General features: G+C 35.7%; 1 protein-coding gene across 1 annotated transcript; it reads left to right on the top strand.

Annotated features, from left to right (window-relative positions):
- The first annotated feature begins 346 nt into the window (after positions 1-346).
- On the top strand, positions 347-1,792 carry LOC149534501 (uncharacterized). The gene is made up of 2 exons (XM_089805054.1): positions 347-699; positions 795-1,792. The coding sequence occupies exons 1-2, from the start codon at positions 401-403 to the stop codon at positions 1,432-1,434; spliced, it is 939 nt and encodes a 312-aa protein (XP_089661180.1). The 5' UTR covers positions 347-400; the 3' UTR covers positions 1,435-1,792.
- The last annotated feature ends 23,324 nt before the right edge of the window (positions 1,793-25,116 follow it).

Below are 25,116 nucleotides of genomic sequence, written 5' to 3'. Positions count from 1 at the left end.
TTGCTCAGGATCGAGCTCCTTGTTGAGCTCTCCTTGTTGTATTCCTTTTTGTCTTAATAAATTTTTACCCCTCTTTTTGTCATTTAGATTCAGTTGAAAACATGAAATGCTTCTTTTGTTTCTGTTCCCCATGAACTGTAAGGTTTGTTTCTGAAATGTTGGTGGAAATTTTTATATTAAAAATCCAGAAATATTCAAGCTATTTAGACTCAATTATTCATCATTAAAAAAAACTACCCACACAATTTAAAAGTTTCTCCTCTAATTATCCAGCCTTCAATTTTGCACTTCAAATGCTTTTGCAAACTTATAATGAATTATATTATATTAAAATCAATTTGCTAAGAATTATTGCACAAATTTTTACAGAAGAGTTTTACATTTACTCAATGTAATTTAGATGTATGATAAAATACCCTTGTTGGGCAGAAAGCGCAGTCGTTTGGTTGAGATGTTCTTCAAGAACGCAATGACCATGCTTAATAAAACAGGAGAAATCCATGTTAACCACAAAGAAGGAGAGCCCTACAGCGAGTGGAAATTAGTGGAACAGGCCAAAAAATGTGGGCTAGATTTGAAAAAATCCGTTGAGTTTCATATAGAAGATTACCCTGGCTACGTCAACAAAAGAGGAGCTGAACGGAAGATGGAAAAGAGTTTCCACCCGGGCGATTCTCGTACTTATATGTCCATTCTAAGGTAAAATTTTCACTGCAGCAAGCTCTCTCTTATCCTAGGGCTTGTAGGTTGCACTATTGTATGCATAGTTTATAACCAAATCTTTCCTTTTGTAGCTCTGCCTTTCGGAATTCGTTTCACAAGCATTGCAAAGAGAAGAAATCGACAACAATGCCAAAGAAGTTCGACAGTCTTAAAGCTGTTGCTTTGCAACTTGAATCTGTAGCTGAAAACGCAAAAGTAGATCTGGAGGCTTCATTTTCACAATTGATGACACTCGCATATAAAGCCCTAAATGAGAGGGATGAATTCAGTAGGCACGGAGACAATTCCCTCCAAGAGAAGGAAAATATTGCCGAACAATTAGCTGAAGCTTTGAAATTGAAAGAAGATTCAACTCTGCAAAGAGATCTGAGTGTCCTGGAGCTTGAGTCTGAAAGGAAAGCCAGAATTGATGCTGAATCTGCAAGAGATGAAATGAAGAGGCAAAAAGATGAAGCTTTGCAAGAAAAGGCAAAGGTTGCGAGACAACTAGCTGAAGCTTTGAGATTGAAAGAAGATGCAATTAATCAAAGAGATATGAGCATGCTGAACCGTAAACTTGAAAGGCAGTCAAGAAAGGCCGCCGAGAAGGCTGCTCATGAGATTGCAAAAAACCAGGTAAGAAAGGCTGTTGAGACTGAAAAAGCATATTCAAAGGGTTTACACCATAGAGCATGGAAAGACAAAATTAATGCTCCTCGAAGGAAAAAATGATGCCCTGTCTCAGAAGGATAATGCTTGCAGATAAAAAGAAAAGACTGAGGTTTTTAGATTGGAAGCCAAGAAAACAAATAGTCTACAGAGGCAGAAAGATGATGCACTTTCTTAAAAAGGAAATGGCTGCAGAGAAAAAGAAAAGATTGCAGAACAGTCAGATGAGATTTTGAAGATTGGAAGCAACAAAGGAAAGAGAAATGATTGTAAAGGGACCAAAATGAAATTGACCTTAAGAACCCAAAAGATCCACAATTTTGTTTTTTTCATTTCTAATTTTTAGATATTTTGTTTCTCGCCATATTGCTGTTATTGTTTTTCAATTAATATTGTCGTTAAAATTTCGTGGCTTTCGAAATTTCGTCTGAAAAGGTATGGGCTTGTTCCAGATATGAGCTTTCTGCAAACATAGCCTCTTGTAACACTGGGTCATTTTCTAACAATTATTTTTCTAACAGTAGAGCAAGGCCTCATACGTTTCAGAAAATCATCTAGTTGGAGTTTTTACAGTAAGGGCATTGTCTTAGACGCTCTAGAAAGCATAACAAAGTTGAAACCAAAACCAATAGTTCAACTATCAAACAAAAACAAGAATCAAATAAAACCAAGATTCTCTTGTTCCTTTTTGTGCTCATATCTTTTGTCTTTTTGTAATAATCGTTTATTTTTATAGAGTTTAGCATAGCTTATATATTTTTCCATACACAAGCTTCAATCATAAATCATTCTTAGTTTTAATCAAGATGCTCAAGTTGAAGAAAAAACATGTAGAAATAAACTAAATTGAACAACATTTGAAGCCAATTACTATAAACCCATTTTTCAAACACCATGAGCCCCTTGAATGTAATCAGTTACAAAAAAACTCTCTGGGATAAACTATGCACACCTGAACAGGTTTCATGAAACTTGGAAGATGTTTTTTTCAAATTTAAAGAGGAATAAAATGTTCCATATCTTTACAAAACTGGATTTACTGATAGCAAGAATTTCACAATTCTACAGACACAGAATTGTCAAATGTGTGTGTGCCCACTTAATATAAATTCAGCTCAGCTGAATTAGGGTTGAAACATTTTTAAAAATAGCATCTGATATAGTCAAAAAAGACTTGTTAACAATTTTTGGCTACTCATAGCTTATTTCTCTTTGATTTTTCAGTTCCATAAATCTTAACTTTAATTTGTTCTTGCCTTAAAACATTTTCAGCTAGTATTTTATTACTGTATGGAGTGAACATTATTTGGATTTGTGCATTCTGTGGGTAATAAGACTGCTAATCTAATAATTTCATTCAACTCTTATCCGGATACCCAACACAATAAGCTTGCACCCCTTTTTCTGATTGTGATTGTTATCATTATCATTTTAGTTTCCATTTCTTGTTTCTAGCAACAAAGTCATACACATAAAAACCAAAAATCACATTGCTAAGGGCCCGTTTGGTTGCACACGTAGGAATTGAAAATTAGTTTTGAAAATATGAATGGGAATGGGACTGGGGAATGGGAATAGAAAATTGTAATTTCAGTCCTGTTTGGTTGTATAAATTTGAAATTGAAATTGGAATAGGAATGGAAAAACAGTTAGATTTAGAGATGAAGACCTTATGAATATGAAATGAAAACCTATGACATTATGGGGAAATCACTGTTTTGAAGCCATTGATTGCCGATGTTAGATGTTTGACAAAGAGACATGTTTGAATGCGGGGCAGGAGCTCAATTTTTGGCGTCATTCTCCAACTTTGAACTTCTCTGTATAAGGAACATTAGATATTAAAATTATTGCAGGTTTTTACTTGTTTACAGGAACCATTTTTTGACTTGGCGTCTGAGGGGAAAATAGGTCGATCGGTGCCAACGAATTGCAAGGAAATTATTGTTTTTTTTTCTTCCTTTGCGCCAGTTAGAGGCATTGACAGTATGTGCCGCTTCCAAATCATTACGGCTCCACCCATTTCTGCAGATCCAAGGCTATCTATGCAGGCTCGATTCAAAACGCATATGGAGGCCCAGTCACATGATCCAGGGAATTCCAAACAGCGTCTCCATTTAACATAATACCTATTTACTGTGCTTTCACAATGAGCAGAATGACCGACAATTCAACCAAATCCCAAAAAATATCAAACGGACCCGACGAGATTATCAAATATGATTAAGTGAGATTGAGAATAGGAAGGGGCATTCCAATTACAAGTATATTTGAGATTAGACAAAAGTTCATTTTGGGCTATTTTGGGAATTTGTAATCCTATTCTGCATTCCAATTCTCAAAGGTAACTCTTTGCTTCTAATTTGGGTTATTTGTAATTTTTTATAATTTTTTTGGTGTAAAATTAGGAACTTTATGATCGATGAGTACTAAGTGCTCCAGTCATTCTAGTGAGAGATGAGTTCTAGTGAATCACTATTAATAAAACACGGGCAAATGAGCTTGACTCAAAAACTACATAGTTAAATTCTAATAGGAATATCACAATTTGATATGTTCTAGAAAATATTTCCTACTTATCAATCTTATCTCTATAAGATCAATCACTTGAGCAACTTATCTTACCTTTCTTAGAGACAAAATCATTTGAAAAAAAGAACAAATTTCCACAATCTATAGGTATCATTAAATATTTTTGGATTCCATTGTGTCATTGTTTTTGCATCAATGTTTCGGATCACAATCTATGGTCTATCATCAAGATGAAAGATAGAGAACATGAATAATAAAAATAGTATACTACCAATAAAATGTCAGGGAATAGAGAAAACCAAGGATAGAAAGACAAGTACCCAAGGAGAGAGAAGACATAGATCAAAGGGAATAAATCAAATACAAAATAGAAAAATTAGAGAGTTAACAAAAGAGCAATATAAAGAAAGAGAGCTCAAACAATTTAATAAATTAACAAAATTAAAATAAAATAACAACATAATAATTAAAATATTTTTTTTCACAATAGAAAGAACAAAGAGACAAATTAAGGAAAAAAGGAACAGTGGTAACACTAACAATAATAAAGAAGAGCAATTAATAATAAAAGTAATAATAAAGATAAAAATGAGAAGGAAACAAAAACTCTCCCAAGAGGCTACCAATGACCCCTCTGAGAGATCACAAATAAAGGTAAAACCTAAGTAAAAAGAAGAATACGCCAAACTACAATATAAAAAGACCCACAAAATAGACCAAAAGTTCAAAAAACAAAACAAAAAATTGATTGAAAAGAGACAATTGCACTGACACATATACATAATATACATAAACTAAATAAAAAAGCTTCCACTCATATACATGTATAGCCAATTCCAATTTTGATTGTTTCCTTGGAAAGCATTTATTTGGATATTTCCATCTTTCCATGTAGGAGCTTGAGATTTATCTTCATGAAATAGATTGGAATCTTTTGTTGATGATTATTTTACTTGAGAATTTTTTCATATAGAACTTCCTTGACCATGTTCTTGGAATTCTAGATTTGAACTTTGAACGCCTTGGACTAAGATCACTTAGTACTTGGATGCCTTTTATAGTAGGGCTAGAAATTTGAGGTTTGAATTTATTTCTTTAATTTGTAGAAATGAAGCTTTTCCTTCTTAAAATTAGAAATAACCGATGGAAGAATCATGTGAGAAATTTAAAATGTAACATACTTACACAATCTCTCTCTCCAGTAAGACATTTTCTTTCTCCAAAAATTCTCTCTTTCTCTCTCTTCAAACATCACACCTTCCTCCTCTAATTCTTTTGATTCATTTTGTCATATTTTTTCTTATATTTTCCAAGTATTATCCCTCTTGTTATTTATTCACTAACTATTTCTCAACCCATGGGCACACACTTGAAGAAGGTGAAATTTGATATTTGGAGATGGAATTCTCCTATAGTTTTACCTATTTCTTCCAACTTCTTCCATGAAGGAGATATTTTCCAACACTAAACCATTTTTTCATCTTTCCATGAAGGACAAATTTTCCAATACTAGCCATTTTTCTTCCATAAAGGAGAAATTTACCAAAACTTAGTCATTTTTCATCTTTCCATGAACAAGAAATTTTCCAACACAAGCATTTTTTTCCAAGAGTTCAAAAAAATTCAAGACTTTCAATTTTCCAAGGTTGCCAAAGTTTTAAGATTTTTAATTTCTCAAGAGTTTCAAAATTTAATTTTAACTGAAATTTTCCAAGATTTCTACATTTTTTGGAAAAAGAGGGGTAAAAATTTATTAAGACAGAAAGGATTACAACAAGGAGAGCTCAACAAGGAGCTTTGTCTTGAGCAACAAGTTCATCAAATTCTTGTAATAGCTGAAGGGGAAGCTGCCCTCTATCCATAATATTCCAACCCAGAGCATGACCAAAAGCCCATTTGGCCAAACAATTAGCAGCTCTATTCCATTCATGAGGAATGTAAGTAAACCTAATAAACTCAAGAGAGGTACAAAGGAAGAATTTGATTAACAATAGTGGCCAGTTGCCAACTAAAATCCTCAAGTTCTTGCAAGGAAAGCAAGTTCATCACTTGGGAGTCAAACTCACATATAATCTTGTGCCATCCCCACAAACAACATTGTTCCACACCATATAAAATGGCATGAGCCTCCATGAGATTGTTAGTATGGTCACCCTTATGCAGTGAGAAAAAGAATTTAACTTTACCAGAATTGCAACGAGCCACTCCCCCAATACTAAGAGTGCCTAGATTCCCCCGGGAAGAACCATCAGTGTTAAATTTAAGAACTCCATGAGGACAAGGAGTCTGATGCCCCTCTTGATTCACTCATCCTTTTCCCTGTTGGCAACGCTATTTGGGAACTATTTGATACCTTTGAGCTACAACCCCATCTTGAAGATGAAAATTGAGACAATTGCATATAGCAAGATAAGTCAGATCCATACCTCCATCTAGCACACACTTTACTTGAATAGTTTCCTAAAGCGAATGTGAGATCTTCCACCAAAGATGCATAACACCAATCCAAACATATTGGAAGATTTGACGATTCCTCTCCCCAAGCACTCCACCAATGGTGCCATAACTAAGTAGAAAAGGAACAATGGAAGAATAGGTGGGAGACAAACTCCTCCCCATTACCACACAAAACACAACAAGAGAGGCCTTGAAATCTTTTTTTACAAATACTATTCCACATAAGACAATTGTTGTGAGCCACTAGCCACATGAAAAAATTACACTTGGACCAAGAAAATTTATTCTAAACCGGCTTCCACCAAGGGACCTCAACATCCTCGAATAATTGTCTAGTTATCTCCTAATACCTAGCAGAGACATGATATTTACTAGACAAGGTACCTCCCCAAGCCAAAATATATGGTCTTAGCAGAGAGGAACATTCCCTAGAGGCAAAAATCTGAGAAAGTTCCTAACGATCCACCTTTATGCCTCCAGGAGGCCAAGCAGAAGAGTTGTAGTGCCTCTTGTGTTTGCAATCTGTACCTTGTCTATTTTTGATTCGAGAGATAGTTGATACTCTTTTTGATATTTGTACCTTGAGATGACCCGAGGGTCGAATATTATACTTTGATTCAGTACCATAGATGCTATATTGCTATGTTGTTCAGTTTATCTTATTTGCATGTTGATGCTACTTTGAGATGACAATAGATCTATGATGATATCTGGTTATATGATGTATTGGACATGTTTGTTGATTATATTATGAGATGAATTTTATGCTATGGTTATTTACTTCATTTATGTTCTTTATGCTTCTACAAACCTGAGTGATGTAAATGGATTAAATAGGTATTTTAATACATGTTGCTTCAGCTATGATATTATATGCAATTGCACTTGATCATGTGTTTTAGTGTGCAGGAATTATATCCCTGGCAGTGGCAGATGGAGTTAGTGATTCAGCTTTTCATATTTTGCCAATGTCGCTCCTATATGGTCGACGTATCCTTATTTAGTTGTTTTAAATCAAAACCTTTCAGTGATTAGTAAATTCGAACTCATTTGCATAATGTGATTAGACCAGTGAGCATGTCTGTGCATTTAGAAGTTCGCATTTGTCGCGAAAGTGTTAAGTGATTTTCTGTAATTTTGGGTTTTCAGGTTTTAAATCTTTTTGGATTTAATTTATGGCAGCTTTTCCTTACGTGAATTTCCATTACGAATAATAACCTTTTTTCGTTTGGGTCGATTCAGAGTTTAACTACTCTAGCTAGCTATTTTCCATAATCAACTATTCATTCAAAATGAATAAGTATTGAAAAAAGTGAATTCATTATCCACTTCTCACATTTTGGAAATTGAATTTGGAGAGCAAATTTGGAAATCCTCTTCTGAATGATTAGTATTTTGTTTGTTATGGGAGTTGTGAGCCTGGAATCTTTGCGAGGTTGGTCTCGTTGGATTCAGCTCGAGGAGTTCTTGCTTTGCCGTCAGTTTCAACAGTTTTGGCAAATTGGATATTTTACTCTGTGGGTTTCTGTTTTGGCCCCTTTTTCTATCAGGTAGGGCCTCCCCATTTTAATGTTTTTTCTCTATTTCTACTTTCGTTTCTTGTAGCAATATGTTAGGAGGCTGAGAACTAGTGTTCCCCTCCATTTCTGTTTGCTAGTTCTGCCCAATTGGTCGGGTATGAACGTTTTCTTGGGCCGTTATGCTAGCCGTTTTTGCATACGGTGTCCATTTTCTTTTTTTTTTGATTTTTTGAGTTTTTGAACCCAAAGGCCAAATGGGTTTTAATTTTGGAATTTTTCCAAAATTTGGAGTTTTTACCTTGTTTTCTGTGCCACCCTATTTTCTCGAGTTTTCTCAGCACATTGTGGTTCATGGACCTGGATGATCCGTTTGGATACCATTCGAAACACTTTTGCATCTTTTGTTGCATTGGGATGCGTGTAACATCCATCATCCCGATTATGGTTCGGTTGATTGTCTTCTGTTTGCATTCTCATCCTGTCCTTGTGTATGATATTTGTGATGGTGGTGCGCCACACACAAGTACATCTATCAGGTGACCTGCAGGGCTCGATCTTCTGTGGTACTTTCAAAAGTTGTGATCATTGGGGTTGGGTTGGGAGTTTGCATGCCTACGGGCACTCATCGCTAGATGAGCATGGGTAGGGTAGGATAGCATATGGAGGGGGCTTCTATCTCGCAGCCTGGTGACCTTAGTCACATAGGGTTGACAGAGGAAGTTTTAAGTAAGTGATAATTAAATAAAACATTGGGTGGTAATAAAATTTAAGATAATAAAAAGTATATGCGGGGCCCTCTGTTGAGGAGTTAAAACACATGATCTAAGCTTGGGCTTGTCGATGCCAAGTGACTCTCCATGATGTCAGTCCCTACATAGTATCTCATTGAGGTGTCTGCCCAGGACCTATAGTTTATGCATTGTCTATGTCTTGGATTTAGTCATCATATTGCTTGGCGTGTGTGTTAGCCATAGTTGTTGTTTTGTGTGTGTGTGGTTGGATCATTATCTCCATCAGCATGGCGGGTGTGGACCTATGGGTGCCACGTGGTTAGGAGGCATAGCTACCTTCACCACTACTAGGGATCGATGTATAGAGACGGACTATTGTTCTAGCGTGATCGTTGCTATATGTGTCACTTGGTACTTCAATTTGTGGAGTATGCTTTCTAGTGATTTATGCTTTCATTGGGATGTTGTTTTCCATGTTTACATGATGTTGGTTTTACGCATTCCTTATCATGATGTTTAGCATATAGTAGATGATGTTATCTGATTACAGGGTTATCTTATGCTTTCTACTAGCATGTTAGATTTCATTTACTTATATTGTAGCATGTTTAATAGTGATGTCCCTATCACGACAGCACCGATGATCTGATTAGTGGCTTGGGATGTTACGTACGGGAGATGGCTAGGGCCCACGATGGTCTTATGACACCATTGATGGTTGGGAGGAACTGCATACTTGGTTATTCTGTTCATTGCGATGTTATTTCAATTGTTGTGATGTTTCCTTTCTGTACTGTCCCTTTACTATTTGTTAGATGGTTAGATTCCCATTTTCTGTATTTTAGTTACTCAGTTCTGGTTCGAGTGTTCTAGCCTCGAAGTGTGGATCTGGTACTCCCTAGTATGGAGGTTCATTTGTCTATTTTTCCCCTTTTTGAGTTCTTGAAGTGTCTTTGCTTTCTATGGGCGACATTTGTTTAGCAATGTGCGACATTTAAAATGTATCACATGCCCATACAAAACTGTATCATATGATACTGCAAAGTATCGCATGCCTTCTTGAGAAATGTCGTGCGCCACTAGAAGAGTATCACATGCCTTTTAGAGAAGTGTTGCGCGACACTTTCCAGTATTGCATGCCTCTTAGAAAAACTTCATACGATACTGTTAAAGTGTCACACGCCTTAAGAAAAAGTATCGCCCAGTGCCTGAAAGTGTTGCACTCCTTGAGAAATGTTGCGCGACACTTTTCTATGCTACATTAAAGTATCACACAATTTTTGTAAAAACCTGCGTGGGTGGACAGCGGGCACTTTTTATCATGATCCAAACTTTTTAAGAGTTGATTTGGAGACCCTTTTGGGCATTCTTCGACCCTATGTTGTTGCATTTTGATCTCAGATGGTTTCTCTTGAAATCCAATTTTTAGGTTTCTATTTTAGTCCTTCGGGGGTTTAAAATATATTTTTTAAGTATAAGTAATTCCTTATACTTAAGATATATTTTAATATACGCGACGATTCATTTGAGATGGGTTTCAGACCTCTACGAGCTAAGATAAAGATTCTAGGAAATTTCAGGGCTTTAGAATTTAGACAACCAATTTTTAGGAGTCTGTTTTGATCTTTTATCTTGGTTGATCTCTTATGTTTTCTTGTTTGTGTTTTGGTTAGTGGTGACATTTGGAGATCCGTTGGGTGTTAGGATGGTCATTAAGTCTTCCGTTGTGATCTGTATGATCTGTATATGTTGTTGTCCTGTGCACTTACACTTGAAGAAAAATATATATCTATATATATTATTCTGGCTTTTTTTTCATCCTTGTTTCCAAGGATCTCCGGGTGGGGCATTACAAGAGTGCTTCTACTTTTTTTATGGTTTCCAATTTTTAAATCTTTTTAGATTTCCAAGATTTCTACTATTTGTTCTTCTATAGAGGAGAAATTTTTTGAGATAACCATTTTTTCTAATACTTTCATTCCTTTGGACACTTTAATATATTCAAGGGTGTTCCTAGACTTAACCATCTTCTGATTAAGTGTTTGACTTACTCATTCTTCTTGGATATAGAACTAAATACCATTTTTTCTCCTTGTCAACCACAACTCACTTGTTGCCAGAGTAGATAGACCAAAATAAAAACTTTCTCAAAATTGTAAGTTATTCCAAAGTTAAAATAAGGCAAATCTTGGAGGTAGTAGAATTTACTAAAAATAGACATTTCTAAAAATCGCAAGTATTACAAAGTCAAAATTAGGTCAATCCTGGGTGGAGTAAAACTTATTAAAAATACAAATTTCTAAAAATAGCAAGTATATCAAGGCATTTACAGTTTCATTGACATTCTTTTGGAAAGATCAATTCTCATTCGCACTTGACCCAATTCACAAAGAAACATACATTTCCATTCTAGGAGGCAAGTAGACAAAAAATTCTTTATATTGAAGTTTTTTCCTTCATTCCATAGAAATTGTGTTTGTATGCAATTTTGTCTTTAGACAAACATTTCTTATTTTGAGGGATTTTTCTCCATTCCATAGAATTCATTCTTGGCACATTTTGGGCTTTAGGAAAACTTTTCTTGTTTTGAGGAATTTTTCTACTTTAGGATGATTTTTCTTCATTCAATGGAATCCACTCACATTTTATCATTCTTACTATCATGTAATAAATACTTGGCCCAATTTTTTCATTCCTTCATACCTTCTTAAATAATCCTTTCACTCTTGCATTTACGGTCATGAATTTTCCAAACATGTTCTTTTCTCTTTGATTTATCTCCTTATTGTATTTTAATGGGGATAAGGATAGGATTTTATGAGGATTTATCATTTGGGTGCAAGTGATTCAAATAAAATATTATTAGTGTAGACACCCAAAAATTGGCAAAGACCTAAATCACGCAATTCTGATCAATCAATGCAAATTAAGGAGAAAAATTAGAAGAAACACAACAAACTTTCAAATCAAAAATCACATCAGGTCATTAATTATCTATCAAATTGACAAGACCTAAACCAATTTCAAAAGAGGAGAAAAACAATTCAAATTCATAAAATGAAATTCAAAAAGGGAGGAAGAAAAAGACAAAGTATTGAAAATAAATAAGACATTTATTAAATCAATAAAGTCATTTATCCTCACAAAAATGATGAAAATCTCCCTTTTTCATTTAAAAGAATTAGAAATATCCTCATTATCCTCAAAACCAAGTCTGTTGGACTCTTCCCCCTAGTCTCTTATGAGATATTTTCAATTTAACTTTCACCCACCAGTCAAAGGTGAAAAACCTGATTCCTACCCCAACCCCTTTCGAAATCCTATAAATAGTAGGGAAATTGAAAAGCCAAAGGACCCAAGTTTTAGGCATCTACACTATAGGCACATTTTGATTCATCATTTTAGCATTATCATTCTAGCAATTTCATAGCATTTTAGCATTGTTTTTATGTCATCTAGCATCATTTATTCTTGTTTAGCACATTGCATGTCCATTTTGATAGCATTCTAAGAGTTGTTTTCTACATACAATTTGTATTTTAGTCATAGATCTTGCATGCATTCTTGTAGATCTGCATTTTAAGCATACTCTCATTCTAAAACTATCACTAAGATGTTGGTCTAAGAGATTTCTTAGTAGTTGTAGTTAGGGAAACATGAGACACTTGTAGAGTTCACATTTTGACAATGATATCTTAGGTTTAGTCTAGTTCATTGTCAGTCTATCTGCATTCTACATTAAAGTTTCATAAATACACAATTACACCGTGTACAAATTGTTAGGATTAAACCACAGACAGAAATAACAATTACATGCAAATATAACCAATAAATAAAATAATAGATCACACAGAAAAGAACACAACGCACCAAGATTTAGCATGGTTCACCCAATCACTGGGCTATGTCCACCAAACAGCAAGTCCAATATTTTTATGATCTAGTGATTACAACTTGATTACAATCTGTAATCCCTTACAGCTCAATACCACCACAAGAACCAATTTTGTATCACACCTTATGAAACAATCCCTAACCCTAAGCCCTTTTATACAAGTATTTTAACTACTTTAGGGTTATAATTAATAATTACATGTCAGCCCAAAATCCTAATAAAATAGGGCCCAAAAACTCCAAAGAATTTATGAAGTATGTACAGTACTTTCCTAATCAGTCACCGCAATCTAACAATCTCCCACTTGGGGACTGATTAGGCTCCACACTAAACAACAATCTCCCACTTCAAGACTTATCTTATAGCTATGCCGCCACTCCATGAGGCTCCCACTAGATCAAACCACCCTGGACTCTGTTGTTCTTGTATTCATGTTCAGTCTAGAAGACCAACAGAAGCTGAAGAGGAGTGCAACTTCTCCCTTGTTACTACCTTGGTTAACATATCTATTGGATGTTCATTTGTATGTATCTTCTCTAGCTTTAACTGTCCATCCTCCAAAACTAACCAAATAAAATGGTACCGCAACTGTATGTGTTTGGTCTTTGAATGCAGAGCTAAATTCTTTACAAGATGAATGGAACTTTGGCTATCTATGAACAAATAATTCTCCTTTTGAGGATGTCACAATTCTTGCAAGAAGAACTAAATCCATATCATCTCCTTGGCTACCTCTGTAGTAGCTACATATTGTGCCTCTGTAGTGGATAAAGCATTAACCTTTTGTAACCTAGAAACCCAGCTCACGGCTACCCCACCAATAGTAAAGATGTAACCTGTAGTACTCCACTTGGTATCAATATCCCCTACCAAATCTAAGTCAACATAGCCCTATAAATCAGTAGTAGAGCCCCCAAAGTGTAGACACTTATTGGATGTTCCTCTCAAATATCTGAGAATCCATTTGCCTGCATTCCAATGCTCAATTTCTGGATGACTCATATACCTACTAACAACTCCCATTGCATGTGCAATATTTGGCCTAGTACATACCATAGCATACATCAAGCTTCTTACAGCTAAAGCATAGGGTACCTTGGACATATTATCCTCCTCTTCCTATGTCTTAGGAGACATCTCCTTAGTCAACTTCAAATGACCAGGTAAAGGTGTGCTGATAGCTATAGCATTCTCCATAGAGAAACGTTGCAACACCTTCTCTACATAATCAACCTAAGATAACGTCAATGTTCTATTCTTCCTATCTCTACAAATCTTCATACCAAGGATTTGTTTTGCTACCCCCAAATCCTTATAGAAAATGCATGTGCTAACTGGCATTTTGGCCCCTTAATGTGATCCATGTTAGACCCAGCTACAAGCATATCATCAACATATAAATATAAAATAATGTAGTTGTCATCATCCAACCTCTTAAAATAACCACAATAATATGAATGACACTTGATATAGCCATGCTCATGCATAAACCTGTCAAATTTTAGATACCATTGCCGAGGTGCTTGCTTCAAGCCATATAAACTTTTTTTCAATTTGCACACTAAGTTCTCCTTACCTTTGATCGCAAATCCCTATGGCTAAGCCATATATATCTCTTCATCCATATCACCATGAAGAAAGACTTTTTAACATCAAGCTTCTCTAAATGTAAATCTTCAGTAGCCACAAGACTTAAAACAGTATAGATAGAAGTCATCTTAACAACAGGAGAAAATATCTCATCAAAATCAATTCCTGTGCAAATCCTTTTACAACTAACCTGGCTTTAAATCTTTTCTTACCTCCTTCTTCTTCTTTTAACCTATAAACCCACTTATTCTGCAAAGCCTTTTTAGCTGCAGGCAACTTGCACAAATCCCATGTCTTATTCTTCAGTAAAGACGCCATTTCATCTTTCATTGCAGACTCCCACTGAATCTTAGTATCCACTTGCATAGCTTCATCATAACTTTCAGGTTCACTAGCATCAGTAAGTAAAATGGAATACAAAGAGGGAGAAAATCTTTCTAGAGGTCTAATTTGCCTGGTTGACCATCTAATATTCACTGGTGTGTGTGGTATTTTTTGTTTCAATTGTTGTACATCATGAGGAATGGTTGGAACATTAGCTTTTAGAATATCATTCAGCACTACATAATCATCTTCTTTCTTCTCATGTTGCTGCAACAGATCTTTGTACAACACTTTCTCATTAAATATGACATCCCTGCTTCTTACAATTTTATGATTTTCAAAATCCCAAATCCTATAACCAAACTCATTAATGCCATATCCAACAAATACACATTTCTTTGATTTAGCTTCTAGCTTGGTTCTATTTTCAGAATCTATGTGAGCAAATGCTTCACAACCGAAGGTTTTGAGAAATGAATAACTCACATTCTTACCAGTCCATGCTTCCTCTAGAATACCACAGCCCAAAGGAGTAGAGGGACCTCTATTAATCAAATATATAGTAGTATTAATATCCTTTACCAACATGTGTAAGGGAAACCCAGCATGCAACCTTCATTCTCCTTGCACGTTCCATTATAGTACTGTTCATGTGTTCAGCCACTCCATTTTCTTGTGGAGTCCTTGGAAATTTTTTTTATCTATGAATACCATTAGTGGAGCAATAATCTTCAAATTCATGACTACAATACTCACCACCATTATCAGATCTGAGACATTTTAATTTTTTACTAGTCTCATTTTCAACCAAGCATTTCCATTTCTTAAAAGTTTGAAATACATCAGATTTTCGTCTAAGGAAATAAACCCATACCTTTCTAGTTGTGTCATCAATAAATGTAACATAGTAATGAGTGCCTCCAAGGGAAGATACCTAAGCCAGTTCCCATACATCAGTATGCACAACCTCTAATTTTTCCTTTTTATTTTCGTTCTCAGTCTTTGCAAAACTCACTCTCTTTTGTTTTCCATAAACACAACTTTCATAGAAATCCATATTAACACATTTCATACCTAGTAAAACTTTCTTTGAATGAAGTAATTTCATACTTTCTCACTCATGTGCCCAAGTCTGTCGTGCCACAACATTGTATCAGAATCTACGGTAGCTATTTGTTCTCCCTGCTCAACTACAACAATTGTTCCTAAACATTCATTTTTCTCTGAAACAATTAAAGTAGAAGGAACAATATGACCTCTACAAAGATATAAGGTGCCTAATTTCACACCTTTTGCTACTACAAGGGAACCTTTTGAAACCTGCCAATTTTTATCATTAAAAGTAACTACACAACCCTCATCACCGAGTTGCCTTGCTGAAATTAAATTCCTACTTAGTCTTGGAACATGTCTTACCTCATGTAGTAGCCAATGATTTTCATTCTGCAACTTAATCTAAATTTTGCCCTTTCCAACAATCTAACAGGGTTCATTATCCCCCAAATAAACAAGCCCAAAATCCCCTTCGACATAATCAAAGAAATAACCTCTATGAGGTGTAGCATGAAATGAAGCACTGGAATCTAAAACCCATGAATCATCAACACTTTCTAAAGATAGAAGGAAAGCATCCTCTTCGAATTTGTTACTTACCACATTTTCCTCCTTGTCTCCATCTGATTTATCTCCTTCATTTGTCTTTCGATTCCATCAATCTTTCTTTTTGTGCCCTAGTTTCTCACAATACTAGCAGTCATTCGGTCCTCTCGATTGAGACCTCCTCCCCTTTGATTTTTCATGATTTATAGAATTACTTCCTCTCTTGGTCATTCTACCCTTGCTTTGTGCATTCAAAGCACTTCTTGATGTAGATCCACCTGAGGTTTTTCTACGAGTTTTCTCACTCAAAATAACACCGATCACATCATCATATTTTAGGGTACTAGATCTAAGAACAAAGTTACTCACAGTGATTACCAAGCCATTCCAGCTTTCAGGCAAAGAACACAAAGTCAAGAGAGCCCTAATTTCTGCTTCAAAATTGATACCCACAGAAGATAACTGACTAGTAATAATATTAAACTCATTTAAATGATCTGTAATAGATCCACCTTCTGCTATTTTCATATTAAATAAATGCTTCATGAGAAATACCTTGTTTGAAGCGAAGGGCTTTCCATATAGTGTCACTAGGGTTTTCATCAATTCTTCAGTCATCTTTTCTTTTTTAATATTAAATGCCACCGATGGTGCTAGGCATAATCGAATGCTTCCAAGTGTCTTTCTATCCAAAAGATCTTAGTCATCATTTGACATTGATCCTTGATTCTTGGCTTTGCCTTCCAACAGCTTCCATAAATCCTTCTGATATAGATAGTCTTCCATTTGCATCTTCCATAACTAGAAGTTCTGCCCATTAAACCTATCAACCCTTAGCTTGCCCTCATCTACTATTGCTCCCACTCAACCGTGAAACTTTCTTGCAAAGGATAATTAAAAATAATTAGGCTTTGATACCACTTGTTAGGATTAAACTACAAACACAAATAACAATTACATGCAAATATAATCAATAACAGAAAATAATAGATCACACAGAAAAGAACACAAGGAATCAAAATTTAACATGGTTCACCCAATCCCTGGGCTACGTCCACCAAACAACAAGTCCAATATTTTTATGATCCAATGGTTACAACCTTATTACAATCTGTAATCCCTTACAGCTCAATACTGCCGCAAGAAGCAATTTCGCATCACACCTTATGAAACAATCCCTCACCCTAAGCCCTTTTATACAAGTATTTTAACTGCTTTAGGGTTATAATTAATAATTACATGTCAGCCAAAAATCCTGATAAAATAAAGCCCAAAATTATTTTTTCGAACCCTAAAGAATTTATGAAGTATGTATAGTACTTTCCTGATCAGTCACCACAATCTAACAATCTCCCACTTGGGGACTGATCAAGCTCTACACTAAACAACACAAATTGGCACCTACCATGGGACTTGAGCTCAAAGCCTCTCTATTTTCAAATATTTCAGTATAATCTTTCAGTTTTTAGTATAGATTTGTGTTTCTTGTTATTTTCTTGTGTAGATCTAATCGATTACAGGTTCTACAATGTCTTGGAGGCTTTGTAATAACAAGAGTAACTCGTAAAGTCTTCCTCAAACACACAAGGGTTGGATCTAACTCTTTTGACACTCCTGAGCTCTGTTTTAATGCTTCAAGAGATATTCTAACACTTTTGAACTCTATTTTAATGCATTTAACCTTTCTAAAGTGCTTTTAAATAGTTTTATAACACATTTACATCTTTCTACAACACTTTTGAAGAGTTCTATGCATCTCATCATTTATGAAGCACATATAAAGTGTTTTACAATGCATTTGATTTTACTATAACACATTTAATAGATTAAATAGTGCATAGAAAGCTTTCTATAACACATATGAGTATTTCTGTAATGCATTTGGTAAAAATTATAGTTTCTTGAAACTAACTTCCAGATTCAAATATTGTTTGCTTACAGGTCCATTCTAAGTTAACAAAAAGCTTTCAAATTGTAGACATCCCATGATAGGAATGAAGACCCTCATAAATGTGCCTAGCCTTTGCTAGGTTTGAATTAGGTAAGTGGACCTTGGCTCTTGATGATTTAAAGTGTGGCATTTCTAAGTTCCAAGATCCAAGCATAGCTTAATAGAAATGTTCGATCTCACTGATCTGAAATAGAAGCAGGCCTATGCTCTCAACTCCTTCGAGTTGATCAGAATGCTTGACCTTCTATAAATATTGGTCATAGTTGAACGAGGAAAGAATCCACACATAGCCTAACTAGGAGCCCCTCTATCTCCAATAGTATAAGGGTTGGTGATTAAAAATATGTGTCTGTTGTATTTCAGAAGCCAAGATAGTAGGGATATGCTCTCACTCTCCTCAAGTGATCAAACTCCCAAACCTATTTGTGATTTCCATTTGCTTCATTCCACTAGGTAGGATTATCTAGCCATAGAAAGGCCACCTCCCAAGTTGCCTTAGCAGGGCCAATGAGAGGGATTGCCTCCCAATCTTGCATTCCCAATCAAATGTAAACCACCTGTGTCCGAAATATAACCTTCCTCTAGTAGTCCCATAAGGAATTATGCAAAACCTCCTTAGCATTGGTGGGAAGCTCTCTGTCACAAGAGAGGTAAATCCGAACATAGTTAGTTAAACACTAAAACCACTAGTCATTGGCTTTAGATAACCTTGTTAGGAAGCTCTTTCCTTTCATTTTCTAGGTGTGTTTGGTTTTATGTTTTACTTTGGTTTATATTGATATTTTACTTGAATGCATTAAATAAAAACTTAATAAGAAACACTAGTGTGGATCATTGTCCTTCCGAAAAATGCAACTTCAAACTGGCATGGAGAAACCAAGTCCAAAATGAGAAAATTGCTGAACAACCCTAAAGTAGCATATATACTACATAAAACTGCACTTTTAAATATTCTTGTAACACTTTTGATCTCTATTATAATGCATATTCCTATAAAATAGTGCATCTGAGCCTTTAAACAGTGCATTTGCCTAGCAAAATAATCCATCCGAATCAATGAACAATGCATATTACAATTAGAATAGTGCATCTGAACATTTAAAAAGTGCATATGATCAGTTAAACAATGCATTTGATCACTCTTGTGATGCATCTGAGCAAAAAAATAAAACAAAGGCCATCTACATGCATGATAATTACAAACAAATGACAAATTTGGATACCCTTTTCCTCACTGGTATTTAACAAGTCTGAGAGATTCCATAATTGACCGAAAAAATCTTTTTGAAACAAGCAAGGCTACAAACATCATTATCAACCCAACAGTTATCATTGCTTCATTTATACATCAAGCTAAAGATGTTCAGAGATACACATCCATCCCTTACCTAACTTTGCAAAAGTGAAACTCATCCTATCAACATTATCAAACACCTTGTCCAACCTAGTTTGTTACTCTAGATGAATTAGGGTCAACTGGAAACCCTCACATTTCAAAAATGCATAAGAGTTAAAGGAATCCAACTCATATTTCATGCCACCACATAAAAATAGTATAGAAACCAAACCAAAATGATTTCCTATACAAGTGAGTGCTAGAATAGTCAGCAGAACCATCAAACACTCAAAACCTCTAAACCTCCTTGAACCTACTTCGATAACAAATTGCTTATAGAATGCAATTATTCACAAATCACCCTTGTTCAATCAAAATTCAAAATCCTTAGCCACAATGGGTTCATCTAACATATGAGATGACAGGAGTATTGAAACTAAAATTGAAGATTTTAAACAAAATCTTGAACTTGTCGACATCATGGACAAGATACTTGAGAAACATAAAGAATGTTATTTATTAGCATTAGCACAACATGTGCAAAATTACCCTCTGATTTTGATGTGACCAACTTGAAATAAGACGAAGAAGAGTCACCCCTAGGTGTTGTCACGCAAAAATTACAAGACCTACAAATGGAAATGGGAAGAATGAAGAGAGGAAAAACACAACCCACAAAATTCAACCTCGAAAAGGTGTGTCCTCTCCCCTTTGATAAGAAAATTACCTTCACGCCTTTCCCACAAAATGTTCAAATACCAAAATACAATAAATATTTTGGTACATCAGATCCACAAGATCACCTCAGACAATTCTTTACCCTAAGTATGGAATTTGTCCATGATATGACATACCTAATGTGTTTGTTTCCTAGGAGCCTTAGAGGGAAAGCCATGGAGCGGTTCTCCAAACTACGCTCCAATATCAAAACCTTTGACTAATTGGCTTCCATGTTCATCTCCCAATATTCCTACAATATAAAAAGGGAAGTTATAATGATTGACTTATGCAACACAAAATAACTTCCCAATGAGTCATTCAAGACCTTCTTACAATGGTGGAGACACACGTTTGCCAGGTATCATAGAGACATAGCCAACAAAGAGAAGACTAACATGTTCATTTATAGTCTCTTCAAATCAATGAATAACTAGCTCCAACTCCAAGGGCCTAAAGATTTCAAAACTACCTTAAAAAATGCCACTAAGGCAGAAGAGACCTTACTAAATAATGACATTATTAAACTATCAAAATATGGTAAGGGATTTTTAAAGAACTCCAGGTAGACTCATAATTCCTCTGATCAGGCCACCATAAACAAAAGTCATGGTGGAGAAACAACAACAAGAACACTGTTAATGATGGGATGGTCAAAGTCAACCATGATAAACCTCAAACCCAATCCCATCTAAACCAATTGTATCCCATTGTCAACAACACCAACCCAAATGCACCTCGGCAATACAATGCCCATCCATTCTATCAATGTAATGCGAAAAATCCCCCAATGTCCAACCAACAAGTCTCTTACAATCAAGCTCCTCCTCCTTGCAGATGCCAATGTTTCAACATACACAAAGAGTATACTTCTATTAGGGTGTCTTACAAAAGTGTTTTGCAAACCCTCTTGGCTAGTGAACTCATTGTACTTCTTGAGGCCAAACCCTATGAACCCCAAGTCAAGCCAAAATGGTGGAATGACAAGCACATTTGTGCCTGCCATCAAAACATGGGGCACTTGACAAATAATTGTTTTGCCCTTAAGGGGGCAATACAAAATTTAATCAATGATGGGACCATCAAAGTAAACAACCTTAGCAATAATGAAGACCATACAACCTTCAAGAACCCCTTCATGAATCATGAAAATGGTGAATCCTCCAGAGCCAATTAGAACACGCCCTTTCATAATAAGGTCAATTACGCACATCATTATGGCAATACCATCGACATGATTTTTGGCTTTGATGACACTATAAATGTCATCATAGTCAAAGATAAAAACAAAAAACAATCCTCAAATGCCATTACCTGAGGCCAAGCCTCTAAATTATCTTACCAGGACCTGTGACAAATCTCAGTCATACAGTTGCAAATTCCTCCTTGCCCAAGTACAACCAGGTCAACCAATTACTTAAGACTCCAACCCATGTCTCCATTTTTGAACTATTACACATCTCCCCAAAGCATAAAGAAATACTCACCAAAGCCTTAGTGTCAAATGACCTGGATGTGAGTAGATTTTAGAACATGGTTAGCAATCTAGTTGCCCCTCACTGTGTATCTTTTTTAGCCCAAGATGACATGTCTATCATCTAGCCACAAAACTCTCCTTTGCATATTGAAGACTTTATCGATAGAAATAGAGTTAAGAGAGCATTGGTCGATGGTGGAGCAAGTCTCAATATTTGCACACTCAATTTAGTAAAATCCCTAAGATATATCGAGGATGTTGTTGACCCAAGAAAGAAAATCACCATCAAATCTTATGATGACGAAGAAAGATCCTCCAAAGGCATGGTTATTCTACCAATCAGGGTAGGACCAGTTGTGAAAGAAACTATTTGTCAAGTCTTAGATCTATAATTTACTTATAACATCCTATTAGGAAGACCATGAATTCATGACATGTAGGCCATTCCCTCCACTTATCATCAGTGTCTTAAATTTCCTTAAATGGGTCAAGAGGTGACTATACCCGAAGATCAACACTTTTCTCAGTATTGCAATTCCCTTGTCCCTCATAATAGGGAAGAATTGGGCACACTGACAGATGACATCAGCCAGTCCACATCTATAGACACTTCATGCTGTATTGGACAAAACAAAAACCACTAATGGTAAAGAGAAATTTTATTGTTCAAGTTCTTCCCTTCCTCCACCATCATCATCCAAAGACCCTAAATAGTCACACTATGAAGAAATGGATAGATTGATGAAAGAATTTGATAGAAAGTGTAAATTGCAATGCAAAGTGGTGGGCGAGTACTCAGTCTCCTTATTTGATCCCCTACTTTCTTTTAGATCTTATGGAAAACAGTCATCCACCACTAATCCCTATCACGCACATTTTATTAAAGCAATTGGAGCACCTCCAAGTTCGGTAGAAGAGATCAGTCAACAAAACATTGAGATATCCCCTCACCTACATGAAAAAGGTTTTGATCTAATGAAAAAGATGGGATATACAAGAGATGGTCCCATAGGAAAAGGGATAGGCATCGTTGAACCTCTAGTGGTACAATTCAGGTCCAACAAGTCCAAAATAGGGGTAGGGTATGGTGAACAAGACAAGACACAAACCTCTTCTAAAGTTCATCCTAATCATAGTGATTTCTCCTCTTCTAGCTTGGTGTGGGTACCTAAACAAAGGGATGGTAATAGACAACTAACATCATAAATGTAAATCTATCTCTCTTAGGTTCACATCCTATGGAAGAACCACCCATAAATACCTCTAATAATGAAGACAATGATGATTCCACTAAATGGGAATTTGAATCATTATCCAAGGAGTCTCTTCACAATAAAGAATGTGATATTGTTCACATACCCACATTTAATAGTTTGGCTACACAAGGAACAACCTCTAGTCTAGGACCCACTTCACTAAGAATCAAGGTAAAATAGAGTAGCTTAGAAGATGATGAACATGTTGAAGGGTTTCAATTTCAAATCCTATTTCTTGACCTTTTTTCCAATAGAAGTTGAAGATGACTACTACAAGCCTCTCGCAAGCTCTACTTTTCCTAATACTCTATATGAATTTCATGTCATAGATCTAACAGATACAATGTATGAGCCCTCCAATGAAATCATGTCTTTAAACCCCACTAAACCCTTTCCATATTATGAATCACTCTCCCTAGTCCATCCCGAACTCATTGACTGGGATACAACTGAGTCTCACCACATCCCTCATTTTTACACTAACCATGAAATCTTTATCTACCTTAATGTAGTTGAACCATCTCATCAAAAAAGAATAGAAGAAAGGTATGTAGTCAGGTCAGGTATCAATTACCTCAGTCACACTAGAACATGTCAAGCATTCCACAACCTTAATGATCACTACCAAGTTGTAGCTGTTCTTGAGAACAAAATAGAAAAAAATAGAAGTGACACATCCCAAGGTGAAAACCCAATTATGGAACCCATGGATGGGGCGATTGATACATTACCTGAACACTCCAAGGAAAGATCTTCTATCTTGATTGAACCAACAAAACCAATCAACATTGTCATAGAGCAAGAACCAAGGGTCATTTATTTGGCATAGTCCTTAAGCGTAGAGGAAAGGATGGCATTCATTCACTTCTTTGAAGAAAGACAGATAAACTTTGCATGGTCATACACAAACATGCCTAGCTTAGACTCAACTTTAATCCTCCATCATCTCAGCATTTTTCTAAAGGTCAACGAGTAAAACAAAATCTTAGAAAGATGCATCCCCATATAGCTCTACTAGTCAAAGCATAGTTAGAGAAGTTAATCAACACCAATTTCATCCAACCCTTGGCATATGCATCATGGATATCCAACATTGTTCCCATATCAAAGAAGAATGGTAGTATATGCATCTGCATTGATTTCCAAGATTTAAACAAAGCATGTCCCAAAGATGATTCCCCTCTTCCCAACATTGACACCATTGTATACCTGATAGCATGTCATTCCATGTTTTCACTTATGGACAAGTTTTCAAGGTATAATTAGATCAGGATAGCACTAGAAGATCAAGAGAAAACAACCTTTACTTGTGCTTGGGGCATTTTTTGTTGGAATGTGATGCCCTTTGGGCTAAAGAATGCTAGGGCTACCTATCAATAGGCCATGAACACTATCTTTCATGATATGATACACATCTTTATGGAAGATTATGTGGATGACATCCTCGCCAAATCCCATAGTCAAGAAGAACATCTCCTGATATTGGCCAAGATATTCACCAGCCTAGAAGCGTTCAAAGTGAGGCTCAATCCTAAGAAATGCACTTTTGGTGTCAAATCAAGTAAGCTTCTAGGATACATTTTCTCAGCAAAAGGGATAGAAGTTGACCCTAAAAAGGTACAAGCCATAATCAACATGCAACCTCTGAGGAACCTAAGTCAGTTATGCTCTCTTCAAGGTAGGCTTCAATTAGTTTGTTGTTTCATTTCTCAGTTGGTAGAAAAGTGTGTACCTTTCACCCATTTACTACATAAAGATGTAATTTTTTAGTGGGATGATCAATTTTAGAAGGCTTTTGACTTACTCAAAACCTACTTGATGAATCTACCCATGTTGGTACCTCTAGTATCACAAAAACCTTTGCTACTATACATTTCTCCAATGGATAAATCAATTAGAGACCTCCTAGCACAAAAAAATGACCAAGGAAAAGAATAGGCCCTCTATTACATCAGTCGTACCCTGGTCAACTATGAACTCAATTACTCTTTTACTGAAAAGGCTTGTTTAGCCAGAGTTTTTTCTTCCCAAAAGCTACATCATTATCTTCTAACAAACAAGGTCAAGCTCATCTCCAAAATTGATCCCTTCAAATATATTCTTGGCAAAACAACATTAATAGACAGATTAGCCAAATGGGTGATGATCCTAAGTGAGTTTGACATTGAGTATGTTGATAGGAAGGCAATAAAAGGACAAGCCTTTTCCAATCAATTGGTAGATGCACCTATAGAAAGTTCAAATCCTATCCTAGCTGATTTCCCAGATATGCTCATTATTCAAAGAGAGCCAGTAATGTGGAAATTATATTTCAATGGTTCCTACACACATCATGGATCAAGTGCAAGTATTTTGTTCAT

Source organism: Cupressus sempervirens, chromosome 10, assembly GCF_028749045.1.
Source record: "Cupressus sempervirens isolate cs-2001-9-10 chromosome 10, ASM2874904v1, whole genome shotgun sequence".
NCBI lineage: Eukaryota > Viridiplantae > Streptophyta > Pinopsida > Cupressales > Cupressaceae > Cupressus > Cupressus sempervirens.
Note: the sequence above shows the minus strand (reverse complement) of the source record. Positions and strands in the feature narration are given on the sequence as shown.

Coding starts and splice junctions, on each gene's coding strand:
- LOC149534501 (XM_089805054.1), top strand. CDS start 401: ATGTATGATAAAATACCCTTGTTGGGCAGAAAGCGCAGTCGTTTGGTT. Junction 700..794: donor ACTTATATGTCCATTCTAAG/GTAAAATTTTCA, acceptor TTCCTTTTGTAG/CTCTGCCTTTCGGAATTCGT.